Below are 27,408 nucleotides of genomic sequence, written 5' to 3' on the forward strand. Positions count from 1 at the left end.
TTTTAAATTAACATCATCCAGAATGCCTGTGATGCATCTTTATCTTCCCTCTTTCAGTGTCAACTAACATCCCTCCAACTGGGTCCTAGAAAAAAAATCAGAAACTAAATAGCAGTTGCTTTGATTGAGTTTATTGTTAATTAGTAGCAGGCAAAAATAGGCGAGGGAAGTTCAGATATGCTCACAGAATATCCTGAGTTGGAAGGGACCCACAGAGATGGAGTCTAACCCCTGCCCTGCACAGACACCCCAACAATCTCACCCTGTGCATCCTTGGAACAGCATTCAAACTCTCCTGGAACTCTGGCAGCCTCAGGGCCGTGCCCATTCTCTGGACAGCCTGGGCAGTGCCAGCACCCTCTGGGGAAGAACCTTTCCCTGACATCCAACCTAAACACCCCTGCTACAGCTCCATGTTCCATTTGTTCCTGTCCCATTCTGGATCTGTAATGTAATGGCTGGTTGTACACTGTTCCTGAGGGCTGCTGGGCATTTTCAGAACTTGCTCCACTTGTGTTGGAAACTGGACTGGAGCTTCAGGACTGGAAATGCTCTGCCTTGTCCTCAAAGCATCTCCCCCTGATCCTCCGAGCACAAGGCTCGTGTCCCTCCCTCGGGCTCTGCCTGCCCAGCACGAAGGTGTCCCCCCAGAGGGGGTTCCTGAGGGTCTGGGATGTGCCCGCTGCCCTGGCCAAGCTCTCCGTCCCTCACTCGGGGTTCTCTGTGTACTCCTCAGCCGGGGCTCTGTCCCCTCTCAGCTGAAGTTTTCTCTCTTCCCTCAGCCGGGGCTCTGCCTCTCGATCTCTCCCCTCATCCGAGATTCTCTCTCTCCCCTCAGCTGAGGTTTCCTCTCTCTCTCCCCTCAGCGGTCTCAGTTTGTCCCCTCAGCCGAGATTTTCTCTCTGTGTCTCTCTATGTGCCTGTCTCTCTCCTCAGCCGGGGCTCAGGGCCACCAAACGCGGTTCTCTTGCCCCTCATGAGGTTCCTCTCCTCTCCCTGAGGTTCTCCCGCTCCCCTCAGATGGGGCTCTGTGCCGTAGCCAGGGCTCTCTTTCCCCTCATGAGGTTTCTCTCCCCTCAGGTTCTCCGTCTCCCCTCAGACGGGGCTCTGTGCCATAGCCGCAGTTCTCTTTAACCTCACGGGGTTCCGCTCCCCTCAGACGGGGCTCTGTGCCGTAGCCGGGGCTCTCTTTCCCCTCCCGGGGTTTTCTCTCCCCCCTCAGCCGTTTCTCCCTCCCCGGGCCGCACGGGGGCGCTGCCGCCCTCACTGCCCCCCCATCCCCTCTGGCGCGTGCCCGCGAGCGCCACCCACCGGGCTCCTGGCGCGCACGCGCGGCCCCGCCCCTTCCCCCCCCCGTCCGCGGGCGGCTCTCGCGAGAGCGCCGTGATTTCTCTCCTACGTGCCGTGCCGTGCTGCTCATGGCGGCGCTGGAGCGGGGGCGCTGAGCTGTTGGGGTGAGTGCGGGCCGGGCGCTGCCGCCACCCCCGCCCGCCCCGGCGGGCGCCGGGCGCCGCGGGACCTGCGCCCGCGGATCTCCGCCCGTACCAGGGCAGCGCGTCCAGAGCCCCGCCGGGGTTGCGCGCGGGGTGGGGGGGGGGGGGGGTGGTTGGGGGGTGCGGCCTACTAGGCCGGCGGTGCGGGGATGGAGCGGCGGCCGCGGGGCGCGGGGTGCCCGCCGCGCTCCGCGGGGCTCCGGGAGCGGCGGCGCCGAGGCCGCGCTGGGACCGGCCGTGCCGGGAGCCGCCGGGGCTCGCGGGCCGCGCCGGGAGGGGGCGGCGCCGCGGGGGCTCCGGGCCCCGGCGGGCGGCGGGGCCGTGCGGGCGGAGGGGCGGCGGCGGCTCCCGGCGTGCCGCGCGCGGCCCCGCCCGGCGCAGCGCGGCCGCGGCCCTTTGTGTGCGGGGAGCGGCCGCCATCGCCCCCCTTTGTGTGCGGGGCGAGCGCTCCCCCCGGGCCGGCCTGCCCGAACGGCCCTGGCGCTGTCACCGGCCGGAGCCGCCCGCCCCCGCGCACGGCGGCCCCGCTGGCCGCGGCCCCGGCGCCGCCCCTCGGCGCGGCCGCCCCTCGCTCCGCCGCCTCCATCTTGGTGCAGCGCAGCGAGCGCGGCCGCGGCGGGGACCGGGCCTGGGCGGCTCCGTCGGTCCGGGGCCGGTTCTCTGCTGTCCGCACCGATACCCAGCGCGGGGCTCGTCTCCGCACCGCAGAACCCTTAAAAAATCCCGATATTTCTTTTAACGACTTTTTTGGGTTTTTTCTCCATACATTCTTCACAGATGTCCTTGGTAGTTTTTAATTCTTCCCCCCCCCCCCCCCCTCCCCCCCCATGTATTTTTTCATGACATAGAAAGGACTTCACTGCTGTGGTGGTGGCTCGTCTCGAAGCTGTCACGTACTGGGGTGCCCAGAGCTCAGTGCTGCTTTCCAATATCCATCTGAAAAGAGATGGAGGAGTCTGATCTCCGCGGATCTGTGTACACACTGAGAAGATGAAGTGTTATCTTTATCACATTTTATCTCAAGCTGCTTCTGGAAGCACGTGCTCTGATGCACAGAATGCATGTCCTTGCAGTTGCCTCTTTTTGTGAAGAAAATGGGAAGCAGAACAATGCTGTCATGGGGCAGGTTCCATCTCTCGGTGGTTTCTGGCTTGTGACCCGCTGTCATTTAGCAGGATCTGCACAGGAGAGGCCTCAGGAGCAGGGCCCAGCTCTTCCCTGTCTTTACATTAAATCTTTCAGCTGTAAATACACAAATGCAGAAGGCACTGAGACTTGGGGGCTGGGCAGCTGCTCAGGGTGTTTACCATTTGGAGGAGTATTTATAGTAGCTGAATTAAAAAGTAAGGAATTTGAGGCAGATGAGCACAGTGAGATTTCTTTTTGCTTGAGCTATGATTGCTTGATGAGCTTTTTTTTTTTAGAGAACTTAAAGTGAACCCATCTTGTTATCAAATCAGACTGGGCTTTAATGGAAAGGTTTATGCCTTTACTCCATGACTAATAAAATTAGCTTTAGTCTTAATATATCACATCAAGTGTTTTGATTATTAAATGAAAAAGTGATATATTTTATGGCCAAAAAATGATAAATGCAATATGACAAGAGTTACATCTCTAGGAGAGCTCTAATAATATTGGTCTAATTAAGTGAAATAAAATATGTGAGAAGATTCCAAGTGTGTCTGAGCAGTTCCTGGGATGCAGATTGCTCATTTGAGAGCTGAAATGCTGCCCCAAAATAACATGTCCTGGAAGATTGTGGTAACAGTTGCCCCAGTGTAATGCTGAGGTGAGAGAAGAGCAGTGATACTGTTATCTTTGCAATAGCTTTGTGTCTTCTAATTTATAATATTTTATAATCTAATCTTTCAGTGCAAACCTTTCACACCAGATTTCAACAGCCCTCACTCAATTTATGTGTGTGACAGGAAAACTCATTTCAGCTGGAAATTCTCAGTGAAGGAGATGCTTCAGCAGGGGAAAATCACTGAAATAGAAACTTCTGTAAAACTGGAGATGAGTTTGCACATTTGGGGTTCTTTCAATAGCTGCCTTCACTCAGCATTTTCACTGGGGTGAGGGTGAGACTTTGAAGTGTCTTTGCATTCAGGTTTCAGTCACTTAAAATGACTCTTTGAAATCACCAGAGGGAGTTCAAAGCTCAGTGTAAGTTGTGAAATTCACTTTCCTGCCACACTGGAGAAATGGGCTCTGTCCATATTTTTCTCTTTTGGTGTGGGACTTGTGGAATGACTTGGGGAAGAGTTGTGCTCTGGTTTTCATGCCTGTAGATGAGTGCAGGACTGCCAGTGTATCTCTGAGGTTGGAGCTATTTTCCTTCTCACTTGCTTTTGTCCACAAAAATATCCTCCTTTTTTTCTCCCCTATCTACTGAGTAAACAACAAACTCCAAACTTGATTTCTTCTCAAGGAAGGTTTCTATTTCTGTAAGGTTTTGTTTTGTGTAGTTTGGTGAAACTGCTTTTCTCATGAAAAGACAAAGTGGCACTGGAAAACTTCAGGAGGGAATTAATTGCTAATTAGTAACTGGTGCAGAAAGGCTTCTCCTGGTGTTAGCTACACAAATATCATCACATGGCATCAACATTTTCCAAAAACTGTTTCAAAAGTCCAGAGAATGGCTCTGTGTTATTGTACATGCAGTGCCTGTAGAACATAATTGAAAAGTTTGTTAATTTTATACAATTCTAAATATGCTTCAGGTATCACTAGTCCTTAACTTTGGATCAGAAGTAATTAGGAAATTTTAATTCCAATGTATATATACATCCTATGGCTCCTCTGAGGATCTGTGTGAGCACTTATATAAATGATGCTATAATTTAATAAGCACTTTAATATAAAGTTATTGATGGGAGCACTAAGGTTTGCTAATGGATCAAATCCTAATGATCAAAATGAAGTTGACATTTAATGGTGCACACTGAGACCTTCCCTGAGGTGCTTGAGTGTGCCTGAAAAGTTCAAAGTGGGAAATGCCATCTCACTGGCTTGGAGTCAACCAATCTTTTGGAAAACAGAACTGGAAGTGAGAATGCCAAATTTTATTAATGAGGGTTAAACCTACTATATTAAGGTAGAGGAAATGCATTATTAAGACTTAGAACTGATGTGCAAAGGGGGTTTGGAAGTAGATGATCTTTAAGGTCCCAAACCAATCCATTCTGTGATTTGATGAGAATTTCCTTCACAGTCATACTCAGTGTGTGTGTCTTTCTCCTTTCTCCAGTATGAAGTGGAACAGAACAGAATTTACCACCTGAAACTGCTGCTTCAAGTTCAGATCAGGAAAAAGAATCTAAGTATACCACATTGTAACAACTCAAGACCAAAGAAGAGGCAACTTACACTGAAGAAGATACAAGGCTTGATCTGAAACAAGAAGTTTGTGCCTACTCAACAGCTTCAAAAGAGCACGTCCCGACGCTGCTATAGTAGTCTTTGTTTTCTCCAGTGCTGTAGTGAAACTGCCCAGGGCAGCAGCACTTGTATTCTCTAGAGCTTGATAGATCACCTTCTTTTGCTATCTTTTTCTTTCTCTTTTTGTCTCTCTTCCTTTTGTTCCCTTTTTTAAAAGAATAGCAGTCTTCATCTTTAGAAACTTGTGCTGAAACAGAAGAATCGACAAATACTACTGAAAGTGCAATATTTGAATATCACTGCGAGGTTGGTGCACGTGGTGGGGAAAGAGTTATAGCTGTGCTTTTGAGCTTGGTTCTTACTAAGTTTTTAACAGAAGGGGGTGGTGTTGGTGAGGGTTTTTTTAATATTTCTTGATAATAAATTAATTGAATAGTTAAGCCTTGGCACAGGGTGCCCAGAGAAGCTGTGGCTGCCCCATCCTGGGAAGTGCCCAAGGTCAGGCTGGGCAGGGCTTGGGGCAAGCTGGGATGTTGGAAGGTCCCTGCCCATGCCAGGGGGTGAAACAGGATGGTATTTAAGGCCCCTTCCACACAAACCATTCATTGGTTCCATGACCCTTTGCTGTTACATTTATTTTGGTGAATTCATAGCAGCTGCAGTGTGGTTCTGCTTAACAATACTTATAACCCTGAGTGCTGATTATTGGTGTTTCTCTTTTCTAGTAACAGTAGGTTTGTGGTTCCATCCCATTTCTCAAATAACTTCTCTTTAGTATCTTATTCTTACAGCACAGTTGTTTTTTTTCTTTCTCTAAATATTTCTTTTGATGGGGTTCATAGTTCACATTCCTGTTATAAGATGTAGGAATTTGACAATTATCTGGAAAAGCTGCTAATACTTCATAGTGTTTTTGTACAGGAAGTTTCAGTGCCACCTGAGGAATCTTTGTTTGAACTGAGGTTGTCAGGCTTTAGAGGATTGAGGAGTTCTTTGTGCTGTGCTCCTTTAAACTCAGACAGTTCAAATGATGTCATGCAGGGGTAGCCTGAGCAGGAGGTGAAGCACTGTGGCTTTCTAACCCTAACAGAGGCTATTCTGAGCTAAGTTTTAATCCAGATTTTTGTCATTTTCTCTCTCTGATGTAACTTTAGCTCATGTTTGAGGCAGGGTGTCTGCTTGCTGCTTCCCTTGTATCAGAGGTGAGGTGGCCATTTGGTGACTCACAGGAGCCTCTGGCTCATTCCAGCTTCCAGAATGGGTTAAATGCTCTGGCCTGTAATTCTCCTGGCAGAAGGTATAATAACATATCATTTTCTCTTCTTCCAGCCACCCTACTTGCAGGACCAGTTTATTTTTGAAAAGTATTTCAGACTCTAGGGTAGCCTAAAACCCTTGAGCTGTTGTGTTCCCACAAGGACATTTTCTGCTGTGGAGTGTCCTGGGGTTGCCTTCCTCAAAAGATGAGGATTATTATCATGGCATGATGCTGACAGGACCTAGTCAGTAAATCTTAACAGCTTTATCAAGTATTTTTTGTTAAATACTCAGAGAAAATGTGTCCTTTAAACATAATCCAGTGCATAAAAAAGGTGGTGCTGTGGCTTTTGTCATTTGAGCAGCTTAGGCTGGACAGGAGGGGAAGGAAATCTTTGCTGAGGTAACAGTGACCCCAGAAGGGTGGAACCTCTGTCCTTGGAGGTCCCCAGGACTCAGCTGGACAAAGCCATGGCTGCTTTTGTTGGCAAGAGGCCTTTGAGGAGGGATGGACTGGAGCTCTCTGTGTGTCTCTGATTTTCTGATTCGTTATTTTCTGGCATGGCACTGTTTCATGACCTGAACATGTTCAGGGTATTGATTTATGCCACTTACTGCAGGTTGGTCAGGTAAGAATAAGAGTTCAGCATTGATTGGAATGATGAAATTGTTACTGGTTTTTAAGGGAAAGAAAAGTGAGATACAGAGCAAGGAAATAAGCAGTGTGTGTTGCAGAAGTGATATCACAGCAGATTGAGCAGTTCAGTGAATTCTTAGAGAGCCTTGGGTGGTGACAGTGTGGTGTGGAAGTGCTGTGGGATGGGGACCATTACACACTGTCCTGGGATCCTTTTGCCCCCTCAAATCACTCCCCCACCTTCTGTTATTTGTGTTTTTCTTCATTTACATCTGCCCCATGTGGGTCTGAAGCAGAAGAGGGGAGAAGACCTCTTCCTCTTGGAGGTCAAAATACTGCCAATCTTTGCTTTGTGTTCTTGTTTCCAATTTATTTTTTTTAATGTCAGTCTCCAAGACCAAAGATTGCTGCCCAAGAACTTCACAGCAGGTGTTTTTTGGTGCTCTTTGATCACCTTTAAACTGATTTCCAAACAGCAGAATAAGAATGCTGTGCCTTCTAATACATGGAATAACTCATTGGCTGTGTTCGAGTGAGAAACATGACCCTTTTACAAGTTGCTCAGGTGTCTTTTATCTCCACTAAACACATTGCTGAATAATTTTTAAGCTCTCTGTTTGTTGCAGCAAGAAAGCAGAGAACTGATATGATCTCATTCTGTTTCCAAATTAAAACCTCTGGAAACTAACAAATAATCCTGTATATTTTAAGATGTTTGGAGAGGGGAGGGTTGCTTCAGTTGTCTCTCTTGAATTGCAGTGTTCAGTGAGGAATAATACAATTCATCTGATTTAATTGCTAGCCTATAAGTCCAAGTGCTCTGTTTTAAAAAGGAAACTTGTACATCAAAAAAGCCAGTGAAATGGTAAAGGGATTGGGAACGTTTAAGGGTGAATCTGTGACTTGAAAAGAAAAAATGTCCCATAAAATAAAATGTTTTAATAGATATAATTTAATTTAGGAGTTCATTACACCTTTAGTGCTATTTTCAAATTTTCTGTGTCTTTCTAGCACTTGAGCTTCTGTGCCACAGGAATGTTAAATTCTGGTTATTAATTCCATAACTGTGCAAAACTGTTTAATTACTTAATAGCATTTTTTAGTATGAAAGACTGAACACATGAACTAGGGAGAAACTATGCAGGGATTTGAACCTAATTGTGTTGATTCAGAACTGTTGCATTTTCCTAATCACCTGTTTAATTTGGAAGGGCAGATACTTCAGATGTTTTCAGGCTCTGGTGTGAAATACTGAGTGTGGGAGTACTTTGAGGTGCAATACTTGAAAAATGCCACAAGTCTGTTTTGTTCTAAGCAAGCCTTGTTTTGGTGTTACAGTTCTGGCTTGTTTTATAAATATGTTGCCTGTGTAGATTTTAAGGATTACTGTTTTAAAAAAGCTCAATGCTTTTGCTGGTTTTAAAACACATTTTGGGAATGTTCTTAAAACACATTTTAGGAAGGTGTCAGTAACTACACAAGCTCTTACTGTGTTGTGGGGATGTTTTTGAAAGGCAGGTGTTTGCGAAGGAAGGCAGGAAAATGTAAACCTTCTCCTTCTGAATTGCTATAAATTTGAAATTAAGGGGCTCTCAGGCAAAAAATATGGGAGCAGGAAATAACAGTTCTTTAATAGGGAAGAAAATAAAAGGATAAAATAAACAATGCAGTACACTAGAACAACACTGACAGAGTCAGAACCCAGCCTGACACCCTGTGGGTCAGGCTGTTGGCAGCAGTCCCATTGGAATTGTGGCTCAGCCCTCCTGCAGGGTCAGGGCTGGTTCTGCTGGAGCAGGGATCCTGGAGAAAGGTGCAGCCTCTGCCTCTGAAGATCCAGGGGAAGAAGAGGCAGCTGCTGTTCCTCTGGGCAATCCAGTGCAGAAGCTGTGCTGGTGTTCCAGAATCTCCAGATTATATCCGGGCAGGAATGCTTGGCTCCTCCCTCTGGGCTCCCATCTCCCAATGGGATGCTGCAGTTCTTATCAGCCATGCAGTGACATTCAATAGCCTATTATCAGCAGATAATAATATTAAAATAATAATTATCTGCTGATATTATAATAATAATTATCCCTCCTGGAGGGAGGAATGGTTGTGGAAGAGATACAGAAAACTGCCCACTGAACAAAAGCCGACTGCCATACAGATAGCAAATAAAATGGGACAGGATGGAATCTGATGCTCAGTATTGTTTGCTTTGTGTGGCCCAGATGAGCTTTGATCCAAACCTGCTCCACAACAATGGACACAACGGGTACCCCAATGGTACTTCGGCAGCGCTGCGCGAGACCGGGGTCATCGAGAAGCTGCTGACCTCGTACGGCTTCATCCAGTGCTCGGAGCGGCAGGCCCGGCTCTTCTTCCACTGCTCCCAGTACAACGGCAACCTGCAGGAGCTCAAAGTAGGAGGTACCTGAGCTTGGGCACAAAAAACCCTGTGCTGCTTCTGGGCTCTTGTGGTTTTGGTTTAATTTTTGCTAATTTCGAGATTTCCTTGTTAATGCGCTGGTGAGTGTGGTGAACGTCAGCGTTCGTTAATTATTAAGGGATTTATTTCTTGCTGAGAGATAGGTAAAGTAGGTTTAAAATTTTAGAAGGGTATAAAGAAACTTTAAAAGAAAAAAGTAGTAAGAATCAAAACAAAATCTTTAGAGCACTTCTCCCCCACAACCTTTTTTTTTTCACTGATAATGTAAAAATAAAAACCTGTGAATAATTCACTGCTCCTGGTGGGAACCCTTCCCAGCCCTTTGTGCAGCTTGTGGTACAAACTTGTGGAGAAGGAAAAGGGGCAGTGTTAGGTCAAACTTGTCTAGCTAAGGTAGAGGCAGGTAATCAGACTGTGGGAGAATTCACCTCTTGTGCTCCCTGTTTCTTTGGTTAGTGTGAGGATGGCCAGGTGTTTTTTGGTTTGTTGATTTCAGTTTTTGCTAAGTTCGAGATTTCTTCATTAATGTGCTGGTGAGTGTGGTGAACGTCAGCGTTCGTTAATTATTAAGGGATTTATTTCTTGCTGAGAGATAGGTAAAGTAGGTTTAAAAGGGTATAAAGAAAATTTTATTAAAAGAAAAAAAGTAGTAAGAATCAAAACAAACTCTTCAGAGCGCTTTCCCCCCCCACAACCTTTTCTTTTTCACTGATAAAGTAAAGAAACCACTTGTGAATAATTCACTGCTCCTGGTGGGAGCCCATCCCAGCATTCTGTGCCGCTTGTGGTGAAGGAAAAGGTGCAGTGTTAGGTCAAACTGGTCCAGCTGAGATGGAGGCAGGCACTCAGACTGAGGGAGAATTCACCTCTTGTGCTCTCTGTTTCTTTGGTTAGAGTTAGTTTGAGGATGGCCAGGTGGTTTTTGATTTGATTTCAGTTTTTGCTAATTTTGAGATTTCCTCATTATTGCGCTGGTGAGTGTGGTGATCTTGTGTTGGTTAATTATTAAGGTATTTATTTCTTGTTGTTAGATAAGATTAGGAGAAAGGTAAAGTAGATTTTAAATTTCAAAAGGGTATAAAGAAAATTTAGTTAAAAGGAAAAAAAGGAGTAAGAATCTAAACAAACTTTTTAAAACATTTCTCCTCCCCCACGTCCTTTCTTTTTCACTGATAATGTAAAAAAAAACACCCGTGAATAATTCACTGCTCCTGCTGGGAGCCCTTCCCAGCCCTTGGTGCAGCTTGTGGTACAAACTTGTGCAGTGTTAGGTCAAACTGGTCTAGTTGAGATGGAGGCAGGCACTCAGACTGAGGGAGAATTCACCTCTTGTGCTCCCTGTTTCTTTGGTTAGAGTTAGTTTGAGGATGGCCAGGTGGTTTTTGGTTTGTTAATTTCAATTTTTGCTAATTTTGGGATTTCCTCATTAGCACGCTGATGAGTGTGGTGAACATCAGTGTTGGTTAATTATTAAGGGATTTATTTCTTGCTGAGAGATAGGATTAGGAGAAAGGTAAAGTAGGTTTAAAATTTCAAAAGGGAATAAAAAAAATTAAAAGAAAAAAGTAGTAAGGGTCAAAACAAACTTTTTAGAACACTTCTCCACCCCAACCTTTTCTTTTTCACTGATAAAGTAAAGAAACTGCCTGTGAATAATTCACTGCTCCTGCTGGGAGCCCTTTCCAGCACTGTGCAGCTTGTGGTACAAACGTGTGCAGTGTTAGGTCAAACTTGTCTAGCTGAGATGGAGGCAAGTACTCAGACTATGGGGGAATTTACCTCTTGTGCCCCCTATTTGTTTGCTTAGTTTGAGGATGTTGGTTTTCTGCATGAGAAGGCTGCAACTTCTTGCTGATAATCACCATGAGAGTGAAGTTTCTAAGCTGTTTTGTGGCCTTTGTTGTGTTGTCTGAACTTCAGTGTGGAGTCTGCTGTACAGGGAGCAAGGCTGGGGGAGGGAATTGCTGTGGAATTACACCAGAATATTTTATTGGCAACAGGAGATAATAAGCAGAATAACCAGAAAATTTTTGCAAATTGTATGTAACAAAAGGACCTGAGTTCTACTTGATTGTTTGGCTACAGCAGTGAATTAAACTCAACCATTTTTGTAAAAATCCCAATCCCAGCCAGAACTCTCAGCATTGCCATGTTTGTGTTGCAGACGATGTTGAGTTTGAAGTGTCTTCTGACCGCCGAACTGGAAAACCCATTGCTATTAAATTGGTGAAGATAAAGCCAGAAATATTACCTGAAGAACGAATAAATGGACAAGTTAGTGCCTCTTTTCTATACCTACATCATTTCCTTTCTTTTCTCCAGTACAGAAAACTGGGTTAATTGAGCATGGATATTAACTACCTTCAGTATGATTCCACTGAAATATATTTTAGTGTGCTCTGGTAAAAATTCAGAGTTTCAGTTTGAGCTCTTACTTTGCTCCAAACACTTCTTAGAGCCAGGAGGGGTTCTGTGAGATTGAAAAGTTGCAATGTGGCATTCCCTGAGTGTGTAGTAAAGGATACTGAGATTAATGTTATGTACAACAGTGCCACTCCTGAAATGACTAGCAATGGATTTTTTTTTTTTTTTTTTTGACTGGTAGGTTGTGTGTGCTGTTCCTCACAATTTAGAGAGTAAATCTCCAGCTGCCCCGGGTCAAAGTCCAACAGGGAGTGTTTGCTACGAACGTAATGGGGTAAAGCTTGCGTGTTTTACTTGAACTCTTCACTGGTCCATCACTGTGGTCTATGACAAAAAAAAAGCCAAAAAAAAGCAATTTAATGTAGATAATTGACACTGTGCTGAACTGTGCAGTTTTTGGCCAAAAAAAAAAGCATGCTTTGGTAATTACTACAAAAATTAAAGTTTTTAGACAGTTTGCGTGCTTGTATCTGTGGAGAACTTCCTAGAGCCAAATAATTGTTCTCTTTTAAACTTAATGAAGTTCATGTATTCTTATCTTGAACTTCTGACCTGTAGAAATTGGCCTTTAAAATGGTCATGTACAAAACCTTTCAACTTAAGCTGCTTGTTACATACTCACCAAAACAGCACGACAGAAAAAGAATGTTTTGCATGCAATGTTTATTGTTGATTTTCTCACTAAATTAAGCAGATATTGTTTTTACAATTGTGTTCATCTTTCTTTGAAACAACTATTCTGCAAATAGAGTAACTTTAGTTAATGTTAATTTACAGGAAGTATTTTACCTGACTTACACCCCAGAGGATGTTGAAGGAAATGTACAGCTGGAAACAGGAGATAAAATAAACTTTATAATTGATACAAATAAACAGTAAGTTGGTATTGCTTTTCTGGCTTCATATTTTGTTTTAAGAGTCAGACAGAATTTATACCTATTCCAAGAACTATGATATGAAATACAATCTTAGTTATTGTTTCAGTTTTGAGTTTACAGATTTTTTTTTTTTTTATTTTTCTCTAGTACTGGTGCTGTAAGTGCTCGTAACATTATGCTATTAAAAAAGAAACAAGCTCGCTGTCAAGGAGTAGTCTGTGCCATGAAAGTAAGTGATTTTAAGTTTCATTTGACAATTAAATGCTGTTTTGAAGAGTGCTGTTCAAAGTAATATTTAAGTTGTTTAGAGCTGTCAACAGCTTGGGCTGCAGGTGTAAATTGTGTGAAATGGTTTAAAAAGCTCATCTTTGATACTGATACTCCTCTTAACAAAGCAAGTTCCATTTATTTCTGTTTATATGTTTCATGTGGCAGTCAGCTGTGTACACCTGTAAGTGCTGTGCTGGAATTCAGAGATTGTTTTGTGTTTACCAGAACCTGTCAAATGATTTATTGGTTCAATAATGGACAATTAAACACTTTTTTTTTTCTGCTCACAGGAAGCCTTTGGATTTATTGAGAGAGGTGATGTCGTGAAGGAGATATTCTTTCATTATAGTGAATTTAAAGGTGACCTAGAAACCTTACAGCCTGGTGATGATGTGGAGTTTACAATCAAAGACAGAAATGTAAGACGAAATCCAGTAAAACGGAAGCAAAGGTCCTGGGGAATAACTGCACAGCTCTCTGCTTTCCCAGCTCTAAAAAGGGGGGAGGAGGTTCTTTGAGGTTCATTGGGAAATGTCTGGTACTTTCTCTCTTTTCTTTGGGTGTTTGACTGGTTTTGTGCTCTTAGGGTAAAGAAGTTGCAACAGATGTTAGACTGCTGCCTCAAGGAACTGTCATTTTTGAAGATATCAGCATTGAACATTTTGAAGGAACTGTAACCAAAGTAATTCCAAAAGTACCCAGCAAAAACCAGGTGAATTTCAACAGTTAAATAAATCTCTGTAATGCTGGTTTGATTGTATTGAATTCCAGTCAATAACTGGAAACATTTGTTCCCATTGCCCAGTACCTGTTTTCTGCATAAGCATCATGTCAGAATTAAGATTTGCTCTTTTTTCTTAATTTCAAATTCAAAGAGGAAGAGTTAGGGTAGTAGTACATGATGGAGTATGTGTTTAATGTTTCAAATTTATTGTTCCAAATACTTGCTATCATTTTTTGTGGAGTTAGACATATCCTTAAAGCAAGACTAGGGAAAAAGGGAAAAATATTCGCTGGGATAAGCCAGATCTATGGATTCTTGTGAGCATTAACAGTTAATGAGGCTTTTGGGCTGTAATGTTTGGCTTGGAGGTGTGTTCATGAGCACTAAAACTGAGGTTTTAGGTGAGTATGAGAAGCTTTGGGGTGTTTTGAAGACTTAACAAGAACGAGCCTGCGTTTTAGAAGTGTTATGGTTCTAAACTTCATTCTTGAAATAGAGAAAATTCCTTCAGCAGGACATGGCTGGGGATTAAAAAATTTCCAGCGAACCAAGAGCTCCAAAAGCCACCTTGAATTGGGCAAGTTCCAGATGAGGAGTGGTAAAGATGGAGCAGAGCTGAGCCCTGCAGGTGAACTCAGCTTTCCCTTGGGTTTTCTGTCTCCAGAGCAAATAGAGAAATTCCTTCAGCAGGACATGGCTGGGGCTTAAAAACTCTTCAGCTCCAAAAGCCACCTTGCATTGGGCAAGTTCCTGATGAAGAGTGGTGGAGATGAAGCAGAGCTGAGTCCAGCAGGACTTGGCAGGACCCCCTGTGCTGAGCCCTGCAGGTGAACTCAGCTTTCCCTTGGGTTTTCTGTCCCCAGAGCAAATAGAGAAAATTCCTTCAGCAGGACATGGTGGGGGCTTAAAAACCTTTCAGGCCAACCAAGAGCTCCAAAAGCCACCTTGCATTGGGCAAGTTCCAGATGAGGAGTGATGAAGATGGAACAGAGCTGAGTCCAGCAGGTGAACTCAGCTTTCCCTTGGGTTTTCTGTCTCCAGAGCAAAAAGAGAAATAGAGAAAATTCCTTCAGCAGGACATGGCTGGGGCTCAAGAAATCTTTAATCCAACCTTCAGCTCCAAAAGCCACTTTGCATTTGGCAAGTTCCAGATGAGGAGTGATGGAGATGGAGCAGAGCTGAGTCCAGCAGGTGAACTCCGCTGTGCTGAGCCCTGCAGGTGAACTCAGCTTTCCCTTGGGTTTTCTTTTCCTAGAACAAATAGAGAAATAGAGAAAATTCCTTCAGCAGGACATGGCTGGGGCTTAAAAAACTTTCAAGCCAACCAAGAGCTCCAAAAGCCACCTTGCATTGGGCAAGTTCCAGAAGAGGAGTGGTGGAGGTGGAGCAGAGCAGGACTCGGCAGGACCCCTGTGCTGAGCCCTGCAGGTGAACTCAGCTTTGCTTTGTCTTTCTGTCCCCAGAGTGATCCATTACCTGGCCGCATCAAAGTGGACTTTGTGATTCCTAAGGAGCTTCCCTTTGGGGACAAGGACACAAAATCCAAGGTGACCTTGCTGGAGAGCGACCACGTGCGGTTCAACATTTCCACGGACAGGCGCGACAAACTGGAGCGAGCCACCAACATTGAGGTTCTCCCCAACACTTTCCAGTTCACTAATGAAACCAGAGAAATGGCAAGTATCTAAATCTTTCTAATTCTTGAGGGGAAGTGAAATAAAACATGAGTTTAGGGCTGTCTTCTACAATAGATAGAAAAATCACTCATGTCTTCCATTGCCTGCTCTGAAATCCAGCTCTAGGACCTGCAGTGCAAGCAAAGCAGAAAATTCAGAATTAATGCTCTGCATCTTTGCCTTAAAAGAATAACGTCTTAACTGCTTTTTAACATTTAAGTGAAATTATATTAGGAAATTAGAGCTTAGCTGGCCCTCTTGCATAAGATAGCTGGCTGGTTGTAGCAGACAGAAGTGATGTAGTCTTGAACTGACAGTTTAAAATTCACATACTTGAGTCTAAAGAGGAAAATACTCATCTTCTTTTGGAAAACTGGAGACCTTGGGACTACTCTGGTTCAGATAGTGAAAAGTGTAAACAGTTGGAGGAGAGACTCTGAGCTGCTTTTGTATTTCAGGTTTTTTGGCCAATCTCTGTCTGAGGGTCAAGCAGAAGGACGGTAGAGCAGAGTTCTCTCAGTACAAGAAACTCTTTGTGGATTACAGGGACTAAGATGGATGTGCTAATGAGCATTACAGAATATCTTTCATTCCTGTAACTTGAAATGTTGGTTCTGTTCCAGCTAGACTGTAACTTTGCTTTCCTTTGCAATTTGGAGTTCAGTTACAGTGTTGTCACATCAGTGTGCTGTGAATTATTGTCCCTTGGCTTTAAGAAAACCCTGAGTTTTGATTTCATCCTTTGAGATTTTGGGTTTCTATCTTATTGACTTCTTGTATTTCTGCTCTGGCTGCATACACCTGCCTGCCTGAGCTGAGCTGTCATGGGGGTGATAGTGTTGTCAGCTTCTAGGAAGGTTGGGTGGTTTGCTTTAGTTTGTGAAAGCTGTTTAAGAGAAGAATTTTCCTAAAGGTGAAATGTACACTGTCATTCAGATCCTGAGCTTGTCCTGAGCCTTGCTAAACTCTGTGTTAACTGGCTTGAAGGCAATATGTTAATGAATTCTGCCTTCATTCTGGCAGCATCTGGAATTCAAACCCAGACTAGGGTTTGGGTTTTTGTCAGTGTATTCTGTTTATCACTCAGCATTCCATTCCTAGTGGTTATCAGGAAGGCCACTAAACTCCTGTGTCACATGGGAGTGTTCCCAAAACACACCCATGGGTATGGGAGGCTTGTTTAACAGCTTCTTTATAATTCCTTCATTTGTGACTGGAAATCTGATGGTTTTGCTCTTAAACTTTCCTCTGAACACTGATTTTATTTCCTGTTTTTATAGTTGGTTGTACTTTTAGTGTGTGTTTATGTGTTTAATATTCTCCTAGAGATGATACAGTGTTTGCAGAGCTGCCCCATTGTGTCCCCTGTACTGGCAGGTTCTTTAACTTCAGTCCTTGAATTAATATTCTCCGCTGCACTCTTTATCTGGAGTTGACTTCAGGAATGAGGTGGGAAGAACTTGCAGCTTGACTAGGGCTGTGAGCAGCAGGGTTTGCAAGGAAGGACATTGCTTAATCCAAGTGTTTTTCCAGGATTCAGGCTTTTCTGCCCACTCCTGACCCATGGAGCAGCTGGACAGATACCAGGGATTAAACTGTAATTGTTGCTTTGGCTCTTCCAGGGTGTGATTGCAGCAATGAGGGATGGCTTTGGCTTCATTAAATGTGTGGACAGGGATGCTCGGATGTTCTTCCACTTCAGTGAGATCATGGATGGAAATCAGCTCCATATTTCTGATGAAGTAGAGTTCACCGTCGTTCCTGTAAGTGGGATTTCAGCTCCTATAAAATCTCACCATTTAAGGAAATTCTGCACAGTGTGTCTATAACCTGATGGATTTCTTTCCCAGGATATGCTGTCTGCCCAAAGGAACCATGCCATAAGGATCAAAAAGCTCCCCAAGGGCACGGTTTCCTTCCACACCCAGTCAGAGCATCGCTTTGTGGGCACTATAGACAAAGAAGCCACTCCAGCCAAAGCCACTAGCCCAAACAAAGGCAAAGAGAAGGTAATGCTGCTCTTCTGCTTTCCTGCCATTGCAGACTGAGGCTGCTTCCTTAAAATCTCTAGTTCAGCTAAGTTTGAAGCACTGTTCATTCTGTATAGAGTGAACTACAGCTGATGAGAGCAGTCAGTGAAAATCAACTGCTCCGAACAAACGATGTCGCAGACATTTTTTCACAGAAATCCTTTCTTTAGAGTTGTGTATCTTCTGGGAAGCAAAGGGCCCCAGAAGAAGAATGTAAACAATGATTATCAGCTACTGTAGAATGCAATAGGATGCACCTGTGATTAGTTCATATTCCCATGTTTATAATTAAGGGCCAATCACAGGAGCAAGCTGGGGACAGAGTCCCTGGACACAACTTTGTTATAGATTCTTTCTTTCTATTCTTAGCTTAGCTTAGCAGCCTCTGCAACTTCTCTCTTTATTTCTATTTAGTATAGTTATAATGTATTATATATCATATATCAATAAATCCAGCCTTCTGATCAAGAAGCAAGATTCTTGTCTTTCTCTCACCCCAAGCGACCTCCTCAAGTCGCTGTAATACAAGATAATGAAAGTATTGTTAATAATCATTAATGATCATATCATTTCCAGGAAATTGATGGGGAGTTTCTTTCTGCCTCTCAGTACACAAGATTCTAGATAGAATTATTTAAGTTTCATGGGAAGCATCCCTTACTGTTTTGTTCTGCTTTTTTAAACAATGCCAGAATACTTAAAAGTTCCCACAAATGCTTCTGGGAACTGGTGGCAATACTTCATTGCCTTTTAAAATACTGTCTGGCATCATTAAAATCTCCTTACCCAGAATTTGGTTGTGGTTTTGAGCAGTTATTGTAAAACCACTGAAACTCCAGTGAGCAGTGCTTGAGCTGTGTGTAGGAAACTGAATTGATTGCTGAATTCTGACCTCTTGTTTTCAGGAAGCTGAAGATGGAATAATTGTGTATGATGACTGTGGAGTAAAACTGACCATTCCTTACCAGGCCAAGGATGTGGAAGGATCTACTAATCCCCAGATAGGAGATAAGGTAAGAGAATTAAGTGTACTATTGGGAAATGCTGTTCTGGGCATTGTGGAGTGTGAGCTTTTCTTTGCCTTTACTTGGAATAAATGGAGGACAAGACATCTGTGTGGTATCACCTGGAATATGTGTTTCAATGAGTAAAAAATACCCTCCAACGTGGTGATATATAGGTGGAAATAGTGTCTTGCTGTGTTAATGATGCTCTTTAAACCAAAAATTCTTATCACTAAGTGGACACTGCTTATCAAGAGGAAATTAATTAGCATAGAGACTAAGATGGTTATTAAAGAAGGGGAATATTTCCTCATCAGCATATTAACCTGAGGGACAATGGAAAGAGAAAAAGCTTGGAGATCAGGAAGAGCAACAAAACCCTCAGGAGCCATTCTAGTTACTGGTTATTGTCTGTAAAAACTGAAACAAGGAGTGAAGTGAGGCACATCCCACAGTGGGCCACTGGTGAGCAGTGTAGGGAGAGGAGCTGATCCCCATGGACAGAAAACTTCTCATGGTTAAGGGGTGAAAGCTGACTAGGAAATAACTTTCCTGCAGAGACCAGGTGCTGCTGCAGAGCTGCACAGCTTCAAAATGAATTTGGGGTTTTTTTTTTGGTGGTCATGATTTTCTTTGCATTTTTCTGCCTGGTGCTGAATGTGTTTGGTTTTCTTTGCATTTTTCTGCCTGGTGCTGAATGTGTTTGGTTTTCTTTGCATTTTTTTTGTCTGATATTGAATGTGTTTGGTTTTCTTTGCCTCTTTCTGTGTGGTGTTGATGGCCCTGTCCCCCCCAGGTTGAGTTCTGTGTGTGTGAGGTGAAGAGGACCGGGCTGCAGACGGCTGTTTCTGTCAGGATGCTGGGACGCAACTACAGCTCCAAGAGGCTCCTGGGCTATGTGGCAGCCCTGAAAGATAACTTTGGGTTTATTGAAACAGCCAATCATGATAAGGAGATCTTCTTCCACTACAGGTGAATGACAGTTTTATTATTTCATTATGTGTCTGTTTGGGGGGAAGTGGGAGGGTGTGGAGTTTTGAACCCATTTGCACTTAACACACACATAATATATTTATATATATGCTTAAATATTTATAGTTTTACTTATCATCTCTGTTGGACTGGTTCAAGCTTTTCTGTTAGTCAGCACTCCTGGTGTTCTGTGCCTCTAATTCCCAGCCAAGAAATCCAGTTGTGTTATGTATTTAAATGCTTCATTTTCCTGAATGGAGGTTCCTTGTAAGCTGATGAGGGATTTAAATAATTTCTGATAACTGATGTGGATGTTGGGTGAGCAACAGTGTTGTCATGTAAATAAAGGAAAACTGTTTCTCATTCTGTTCCTGTAGTGAATATTGTGGTGATATCGATAGCCTGGAACTTGGAGACACTGTGGAATACAGCTTGTCAAAAGGCAAAGGAAACAAAGTCAGTGCAGAGAAAGTAAACAAAACACATGCAGGTAAGGCTGTACCTGGTGTTTCCTGTCTGCAGGGCTCTTGGCACATGCTGGGGGGTGAAGTTTGTTAATGATCCATTTACAGTTGGAGTGAGAGCAAGAAGATGCTCAGTGTGAGGTGGTCTTTGGTTCCCTGAAAGCTGCTGCCTGTGTTTGCAGAGAACAGACAAGCACAGGCCAGCAGTTCTGTGCACAGTAGCAATTCTGTGGACCTTTAGTGTCCTCAATCCCCCTCACTTGTGGGTTATAAGGAAAGGCTGAATGGCAGAACTGGCCAGATCAGTACTTGGCTGTACCTCACAGGGTAAAAGATGGCAGGAGCAGGGCAGATGGGAGAGGGTATTGAGGACTTGGGGGTGGGGGGAAATGCATTCTTCAGCATTATTGGATGATTAAAGTGAGTAGGGAATGTGGAAGAGAAAGGAAGGAAACACTTTGATTTGCTTTTCAAGCTTCCTGACCTTAAGTTTCTTGAGAAAAATTTTCCTACTTCCATGTATGGTATGTCAGTGTGATTTTGATTCATTGTCATGTAATGCAAAACATTGACTCCTGGTCAATCTGAATCACTTATTTAAATCAGTTTTAAAATAAACTATGATTAAAATATCCCATTCCTGTATTCTCTGTCTCTTTTCAGTGAATGGTATCACTGAAGAAGCTGATCCAACTGTTTACTCTGGTAAAGTAATTCGTCCCTTGAGGAGTGTAGATCCCACACAGACAGAGTACCAGGGCATGATTGAAGTCATGGAGGATGGTAAGATTGGTTCCTTTTAATTCAGTGTTCTTTTCACAAGTGCAAGTTCTTTTTACAGTGCATTCACAAGTTGAATGCACTGTAAAAAGAGCTGTTGAGGATTTTATTCACACTACAAACTGTATCCACACAGCTAAGCTGATTTGTAATATTGGAAATCTGACATCAGGTGACAAAGGCCTCTCAGTTGTGCCTCCTGCTTCCCTCCCCAGGTGAAATGAAAGGAGAGGTCTATCCCTTTGGAATTGTTGGCATGGCAAACAAAGGTGACTGCCTGCAGAAGGGGGAGACAGTAAAGTTCCAGCTGTGTGTGCTGGGCCAGAACGCGCAGACCATGGCTGTGAACATCACCCCCTTCCGCAGGGCCACCGTGGAGTGCGTCAAGGACCAGGTGAGTGACCCTGGCACCAGGGCCTGGGCATGGAAATCACTGCTCCAGCTGGCACAGAGCAGCTCAGAACCACTTCAGTGCTGGAACTGAGGCAGCTGTGCCCAAACAGATTGCTCAGGACTGCAGGGAACTGGTGGTGTAACCCACCCTGGTGTGACTTGAGTAAAGGTGGGCTCAGAGCCTGGTTTGGTGCTGAAACATCAGAACTGCTGGGCAGCAGATGATTCTGAAGATTTGGCTTTGAGATGTCTTAGAAATTGCTCTAACTGGTTTCTGCTGCACAGTGTGTTTAAAAAGTGTTCAGAAAAACAAAGAAAACATGCACGTACTTTGCTTCTGGAAGAAGCTTCTTCACCGCACTGAGCAATCAGTGATTACAGCTCATCTGAAATGCAAAGGCTCATCTTTGCCCTCGTTGCATCTTGGAATGATTAAAAAGTTAAATGCTGCAAATGCTGTCTGTTTTTACAGATACCATGCAGCACTGATCTCCAGTCATTTATGGAGAGGCTGCATGAGTATTCCTGGCTTGTACATGAGTAGAATGGAAAACAGAAGTAAATGGCTTCTTATCCCAGTGACAGGCCTAAAATTGAGTGATTGCTGCTGTGTAACTTCAGGGTGGAGTCTCAGTGCTTGGGGCACTGCTCCTCTCTGTTTAATACAGAGGACTGCCAGGTTAAATACTGCCAGCCCGTGGGGGCAGTTTTCAGAACTTGTTCTATAGACTTCAGGATTTAAATGTGTCTTTACAGTGCCAGGAAGGATTTCCAGAAGTGTTGTTTCTAGACAGAATATTCTGATCACTGCAGAAATTGCATTTCCAGTTCTAGTAGGCACCACAGGTTTGAAGTTTTATTTAGAAGTAGTTAAACTACAGTGATGAGTAAGTTACTGCCTTTTTCTGGAGCAGAGCAAATTAGTAATGTTGTGATGTGTTGCTTTTCAGTTTGGTTTCATTAACTATGAAGTTGGTGACAGCAAAAAGCTCTTCTTCCATGTCAAAGAAGTCCAGGATGGTGTGGAGCTCCAGGCTGGGGATGAAGTGGAGTTCTCTGTAATCCTGAACCAGCGCACAGGAAAATGCAGTGCCTGTAACGTGTGGCGTGTCTGGTGAGGCTCTGGGATGGAAGGGAGTGACCCTGGACAGTGTCTGCACCCCAGCAGGGCCCTGCAGCCTGGGTCTGCCTGAGCTGGATGTTCCTGCAGCAGGAGCTCTGGGTTCCAGCTGCCTCCAGGACACCTGAGAGCTCCCAGCTCTTCCAGTGCAGGCAGCAGCAGCACTCCCAGCTCTTCCTAATTACAGATGCCTTGTTCCCTTCTTAACCTATTCTTAAACTCCCCCTGTAGCAGGAATTTGGATACAGGCTTGCAAGTGGAAGTTAATGATAAGGAAAGTGATGGCTCTCCTGTGTGGATGCTGGCCACTGGCCAGCACACTACACAGTGCTGCCATCTTTCTTGAAGAGCAGCTTTAATTTTTAAATAGAAAACTTGTGTTTTAGAGACTCTTCTTTTTGGCATGGCATTTTTTACAAGTGATGGGTTTGGGATTTTTTAACTTGAAGAAGACTGCGTAATTTGTATTTTGTTTATAGAGATAGTAGTTCCATAGTAACAGAAAGCTAATGCTTTTGTCTCAAAATTCTGTGTCTCCATTATCTTCAGAGACGTTAATGCTCTGCCATGATATGCTGGCAACTTGCAAGCCTTTATTATTGCAGTTGAATCACAGAATGGGTTGAGTTGGAAGGGAACCTAAATAACCATCTCAATTCCACCCCTGCTGTGGACGCCTGCCACTATCCCAGGTTGCTCTTAAGGCACATCCACCTTGGCCTTGGAGATTTCCAGGGATGGGGCAGCCACAGCTTCTCTGGGCAATAGAAATACAGGAAACATTGGTTAGATGTGCATGAGAGTAAATACAAGACCTCTGCTTCCTAAAGAACACCCTCTGGAGATCACTGAGCTCCTCTAGTGCAGAGTGCAGTGTGGACAGCAAGGTTTGGGGCAGTGCCAGCCCATCAGCCAGGTCTGCTGTCACACAGCATCAATCCTGCACAATAAATAACTGTGCCCAAGGCCTGTGAAGCCTGGAGTGCCCTGGCCAGCCGGGGGTGACCTGCCCTGTGTGTGCTCTCTTGCAGCGAAGGCGCCAAGGCCGTGGCTGCTCCGCGTCCCGATAGACTCGTGAACCGCCTAAAGAGCATCAACCTGGACGATGCCAACGCCCCGCGGCTCACGGTGCTGCGCCAGCCCCGGGGCCCCGACAACTCAAAGGTACCCACACAGCCAGGGCAGAGGCTGCAGGGCCTGCCTGGCCAGGGGAACACACACTGCTGCCTCTGGGGGGGGCCTGAGCTGTGGCTGCTGCTGTTCTGTAGAGAGCTGTGCTGTGTGAGGGTGGATTGTGTCTGTGCTGAGTGCTGTGTCCTGTGTCAGTGCTGTGAGCCGTGTCCTGTGTCACTGCTGTGTGCTGTACCCTGTGTGTGCCCTGTGTCACTGCTGTGTGCTGTGTCAGTGCTGTGAGCCGTGTCCTGTGTCACTGCTGTGTGCTGTGCCCTGTGTGTGCCCTGTGTCACTGCTGTGTGCTGTGTCAGTGCTGTGAGCCGTGTCCTGTGTCACTGTTGTGTGCTCTGCTGTGCCCTGTGTCACTGCTGTGTGCTGTGTCAGTGCTGTGAGCCATGTCCTGTGTCACTGCTCTGTGCTGTGCCCTGTGTCAGTGCTGTGTGCTGTGCTCTGTGTGTGTCACATACACATTTTATGAAAAATCCTTTCCTTAGGATTTTTTCTTCTGAGAAGCTGAGAGGCCTCAGGAACAAAATGTAAGCAATGGTTATCTGATGCTGTGGAATGCAACAGGTGCATCTGTGATTGGTCTCATGTGGTTGTTTCTAATTAATGGCCAATCACAGTGAGCTGAGTTGGACTCTCTGTCCGAGGCACAAGCTTTTGTTATTCAGTCTTTCCTTTTCTATTCTTTGCTAGCCTTCTGATGAAATCCTTTCTTCTATTCTTTTAGCATAGTTTTAATATAATATATATCACAAAACAATAAATCAGGCCTTCTGAAACATGGAGTCAGATCCTCATCTCTTCCCTCATCCTAAGACCCCTGTGAACACGGTCACACTGTGCCCCCTGTGCTGTGCTTTCAGAAGAGCACAGGAGAGAGAAGCAACCCACTGTGCCTGTGTTGGAGCCTTTCTGTCATGTTTGTCTTGGCTGTCATAGTTTGTTCTTCATTTATAAACCTCAGAGTAGCAAGTGAAGTCTGTTTACCTAGACGTGGCTTTCACACAACGTTCTGGTGCTTCGTGATAAGCAGGAGAGAAGTGTTTGGAATCTCTGTTGTGTTTTGGACTACAAAGAACACCCCAGAGAACCTGTTTTGTTGCTGTCTCTGTTTCTGAAGACAAACATGACTAATTAGAAGGGAGCTGCTTGGGTGGAACAGACCAGGCTCTGCCTCAAAGCCCAGTGGCAATGCCAGGTTCACAGTTGGAGTTGATTTTTAGAGCCCTTTTCCTATAGGAATGTGCTTCCTGTTGATGGAGTGACATAACTATCCTTTGTCTCCTTAAGAAGGAAAAAAGCCCAGAAGTTTCTTTATTCAATTTGCAAAAAGACACCTCATAGGGCCTGAGGGACTTCACCTCAAACTTGAGGATAGCCAATTGGATAGAAACCAAAAAGTCTTGCCTAAGCAATTTACTAGAAAAAGAGGAGAACAGAGAAACTTTTCGCTTTTGTGAGGTGTTTTACCAGGAGCAAGAACTTCTTGCAAGAACCTGGCTCAGTTTTTCTTGGTAAAGAGTTTTGTTATTTTGCCTTTTATTAAAACTTTTGTTTCCAACACTACCACAGAAGCCATCCTGCTGATTTTATGCCTTCTAAGGTAGCTGAGCTATCTTGGGTGTGATACAGATCCCCAAGAGCTTATCAGACCTGGCTTGAGGAGACCTTTATATCATTTTCTGTGGTGGTGTTCACAGGGATCCCAGGATGAGGGAAGAGATGAGAATCTTGACTCCATGTTTCAGAAGGCTGATTTATTATTTTATTATATATGTTATATTAAAAGAAAATTATATATGAAAACTGTATTAAAAGAATAGAAGAAAGTATTTCATTAGGAGGCTTGAAAGGAATAGAAAGGAATGATAATAAAATCTTGTGACTGCTCATAGCCTGTCATTGGTGGCTCATAGCTCATAGGTGGCTGTCATAGGTCATCAAGTAAAACCTATTTCACGTGCTGGGTGAACAATTCTCCAAATCACATTCCAAAGCAGCGAAGCATGGAGAAGCTGAAGCTTCTCAGGAGAAAAGATCCTAATGAAAGGATTTTTCATAAAATACATCCATGACAATTTTCCAGCTTAAATGATTTCATGTTTGTGTGATGCTAAAAGTGTGTTTTGTTTTGCTTGCAGGGATTTGGTGCAGAGAGAAAGATCCGCCAGGCTGGTGTTATAGACTGATCCCCAGCCCACGGCGGCGTTGGGCCGTGCGGTGGGGCTGCCGAAGGGTACTGAATATCTCCCTGTTCACCCCTTCCTCCAAATTCTCAGAAGCTATTCCACCAGTTTTAACACCTTCTCATGTTATGTTTAAAATTAAATTTACGAAACCATTTTAAATTTCTGCACAGTTGCATTCTGGAGAACTTTAAGGTGGCGCCTTATAGTATCACATTTTAGAAGCTTGTTTTGAATGGTGCATTTAACGCAACTGGTAACTGCAATCTCCATTGCCTCTGTGAGTAAACATAGACAGCTCTGCTCGGGCAGACCTTGTGGAATTCTGCACTACAGTTATTATGCTTTATCCTTGTTTTTGGCCAAGGTTTATTATGCCTTAGTGCTCAGTTGCATTATCTTCCTTCCCAAGTGGAAGGGAAGACTCACTTCAGCTCACTCTGCTCAAATTTTGAGGAACGTGTGAGGGTGGAATAAGTTCTGTTTCTATCAGATCTCCACAAACATTCAGATACCTTGAGTTGACGGCCAAATGTTACAGTGTTTTCCTAGTTCATTTAACTTGACTCCTTTAGCCAGTCCTTAGAGCTCAGTGCAAGTCTCTCCCAGGGTCGGTGGATTTTGTAGTGTTCTGGAACAGACAGTGCAGAATTTCATAAGGCTGAGGTGTGCCATCAGTGTGGTAATTTAAATATATTTAAAACAATGCACAAATCTGCTGCTGCTTAGAACACTGCAGCTTCTAAACCCAGTTTCTTTTACTGATTTAAATTTAAAAAGAAAGAAGTTGTGCCTGAAGTGGATACATTTTTTTTGTTCTTTTTGCAGCCGGCACCCAGTGTACTGTAAGAGAATAAATACTTAGGCTTTCCATAGCTGTATTGAGACTTTCATCAAGGTGACTAGTTGATGTCTGTGTGCTTTTTTTTTTGTTTTGTTTTGGTTTTTTTTTGTTTTGTTTTGTTTTATTTTGGTTTTGTTTTGGTTTTTTTTTTCCTCCCCTGCCCCCCTCCCTCCATTTCCCCAGTCACACTTTATCAAGCAAGAAAACTGAATGATTGGTCTAAGTATTACTTTAACCAAAAAGATCAGGAGTTACTTTTTGGAATAGAGGGCAGTACTGTGGTTTGGTTTGGGTTTGTTTTGTTTTGTTTTTTTTTTTCATTTTATTTTTATTTTGGTTAAATTTTTTTTCTTTTTTTTTTTTTCTTTTTTTTTTTTTTTTCATGTTACCTCTATTCTCAATTTAGGGTTTTCTTCTCTGGGAGATGCATTATCTTTGTAAAACAAAACATTGCTTTCTCCAATTTTTTTTCTGTTAATGGCAAAGAATGGAAATAGAATAAAGTTTTACTGATTTTGAAAAAAAGCCTTGCTGTGCTCAGCCTCTTCTTTCCTCAGTGGGGGCTGTGTTAGACCTGTGTTGTCCTCATCACAGACTCCATCCTGGTGCCTCCAACTCTCACACCACCCTGAGGGATTTCTGTGCTTTATTTCCAGTCTGAAAGGCCCCATCATCAACCCTACACTATTTATGCATTATAACAACAGTGACATTCATTGGTTACAAATTACATCACTTCTAATTAGCGCCCACCCCATTTATGAGCTCTGCCCTCCCCGCGCTCATCCGTGCCCGGCTCAGTTCTGTTCCTTGGCGGGGTCTGTTGGCAGCAGGGTCAGAGCTGTGATCCCCCAGCTGCAGTTCCCTTCCCAGGCTCTGGGCCAGACCCTTCCTTTGGATTGGGGTCACTTAAAACAAAAAACAATCCTAGTGCAGGATGCTCCCACTGCAGCCCCTTACCCAGAACCGCTCAGCTCCAGCTGTTCATCAACAGCTTCTTAAAAGCACAAATCTTGACTTTATTCCCTTTTCAAATCCCGAGAGCTCGCTGCCATTCCCAGTTTAAAAACCACAGGGGCTGGGTTCGGTGCCATTCCCCCTCGACAGCCCTGGGGTACGGGCCCGGTGCCGTTCCCCTTTCAAAGCCCCGGGATACGGGCCCGGTGCCGTTCCCCGTTCGGGGCTGCGGGCCCGGTGCTGTTCCCCCTTGAAAGTTCCGCGATGCGGGGCCGGTGCCATTTAAAGCCCCGTGCTTCGGGCTC

General features: G+C 44.2%; 1 protein-coding gene across 1 annotated transcript; it reads left to right on the plus strand.

Moving 5' to 3' along the window:
• Positions 1 to 1,368: 1,368 nt before the first annotated feature.
• CSDE1 (cold shock domain containing E1) lies at positions 1,369 to 26,479 on the plus strand. The gene is made up of 20 exons (XM_054290812.1): positions 1,369 to 1,454; positions 4,747 to 5,183; positions 8,985 to 9,183; positions 11,367 to 11,476; positions 11,808 to 11,900; positions 12,404 to 12,501; positions 12,652 to 12,733; positions 13,065 to 13,193; positions 13,361 to 13,486; positions 14,962 to 15,174; positions 16,797 to 16,937; positions 17,025 to 17,183; positions 18,110 to 18,217; positions 19,005 to 19,180; positions 19,558 to 19,670; positions 20,308 to 20,427; positions 20,640 to 20,818; positions 21,768 to 21,931; positions 22,969 to 23,101; positions 25,258 to 26,479. Exons 3-20 carry the CDS (start codon positions 8,985 to 8,987, stop codon positions 25,303 to 25,305), a joined length of 2,391 nt encoding a protein of 796 aa, XP_054146787.1. The 5' UTR covers positions 1,369 to 1,454; positions 4,747 to 5,183; the 3' UTR covers positions 25,306 to 26,479.
• The last annotated feature ends 929 nt before the right edge of the window (positions 26,480 to 27,408 follow it).

Source organism: Melozone crissalis, unplaced genomic scaffold (genome assembly GCF_028551555.1).
Source record: "Melozone crissalis strain CALT ecotype California unplaced genomic scaffold, PUWL_Pcris_2 ptg000086l_1, whole genome shotgun sequence".
NCBI classification, from domain to species: domain Eukaryota; kingdom Metazoa; phylum Chordata; class Aves; order Passeriformes; family Passerellidae; genus Melozone; species Melozone crissalis.

Coding starts and splice junctions, on each gene's coding strand:
- CSDE1 (XM_054290812.1), top strand. CDS start 8,985: ATGAGCTTTGATCCAAACCTGCTCCACAACAATGGACACAACGGGTAC. Junction 18,218..19,004: donor ATCCCCAGATAGGAGATAAG/GTAAGAGAATTA, acceptor TGTCCCCCCCAG/GTTGAGTTCTGTGTGTGTGA. Junction 20,428..20,639: donor GATTGAAGTCATGGAGGATG/GTAAGATTGGTT, acceptor TTCCCTCCCCAG/GTGAAATGAAAGGAGAGGTC.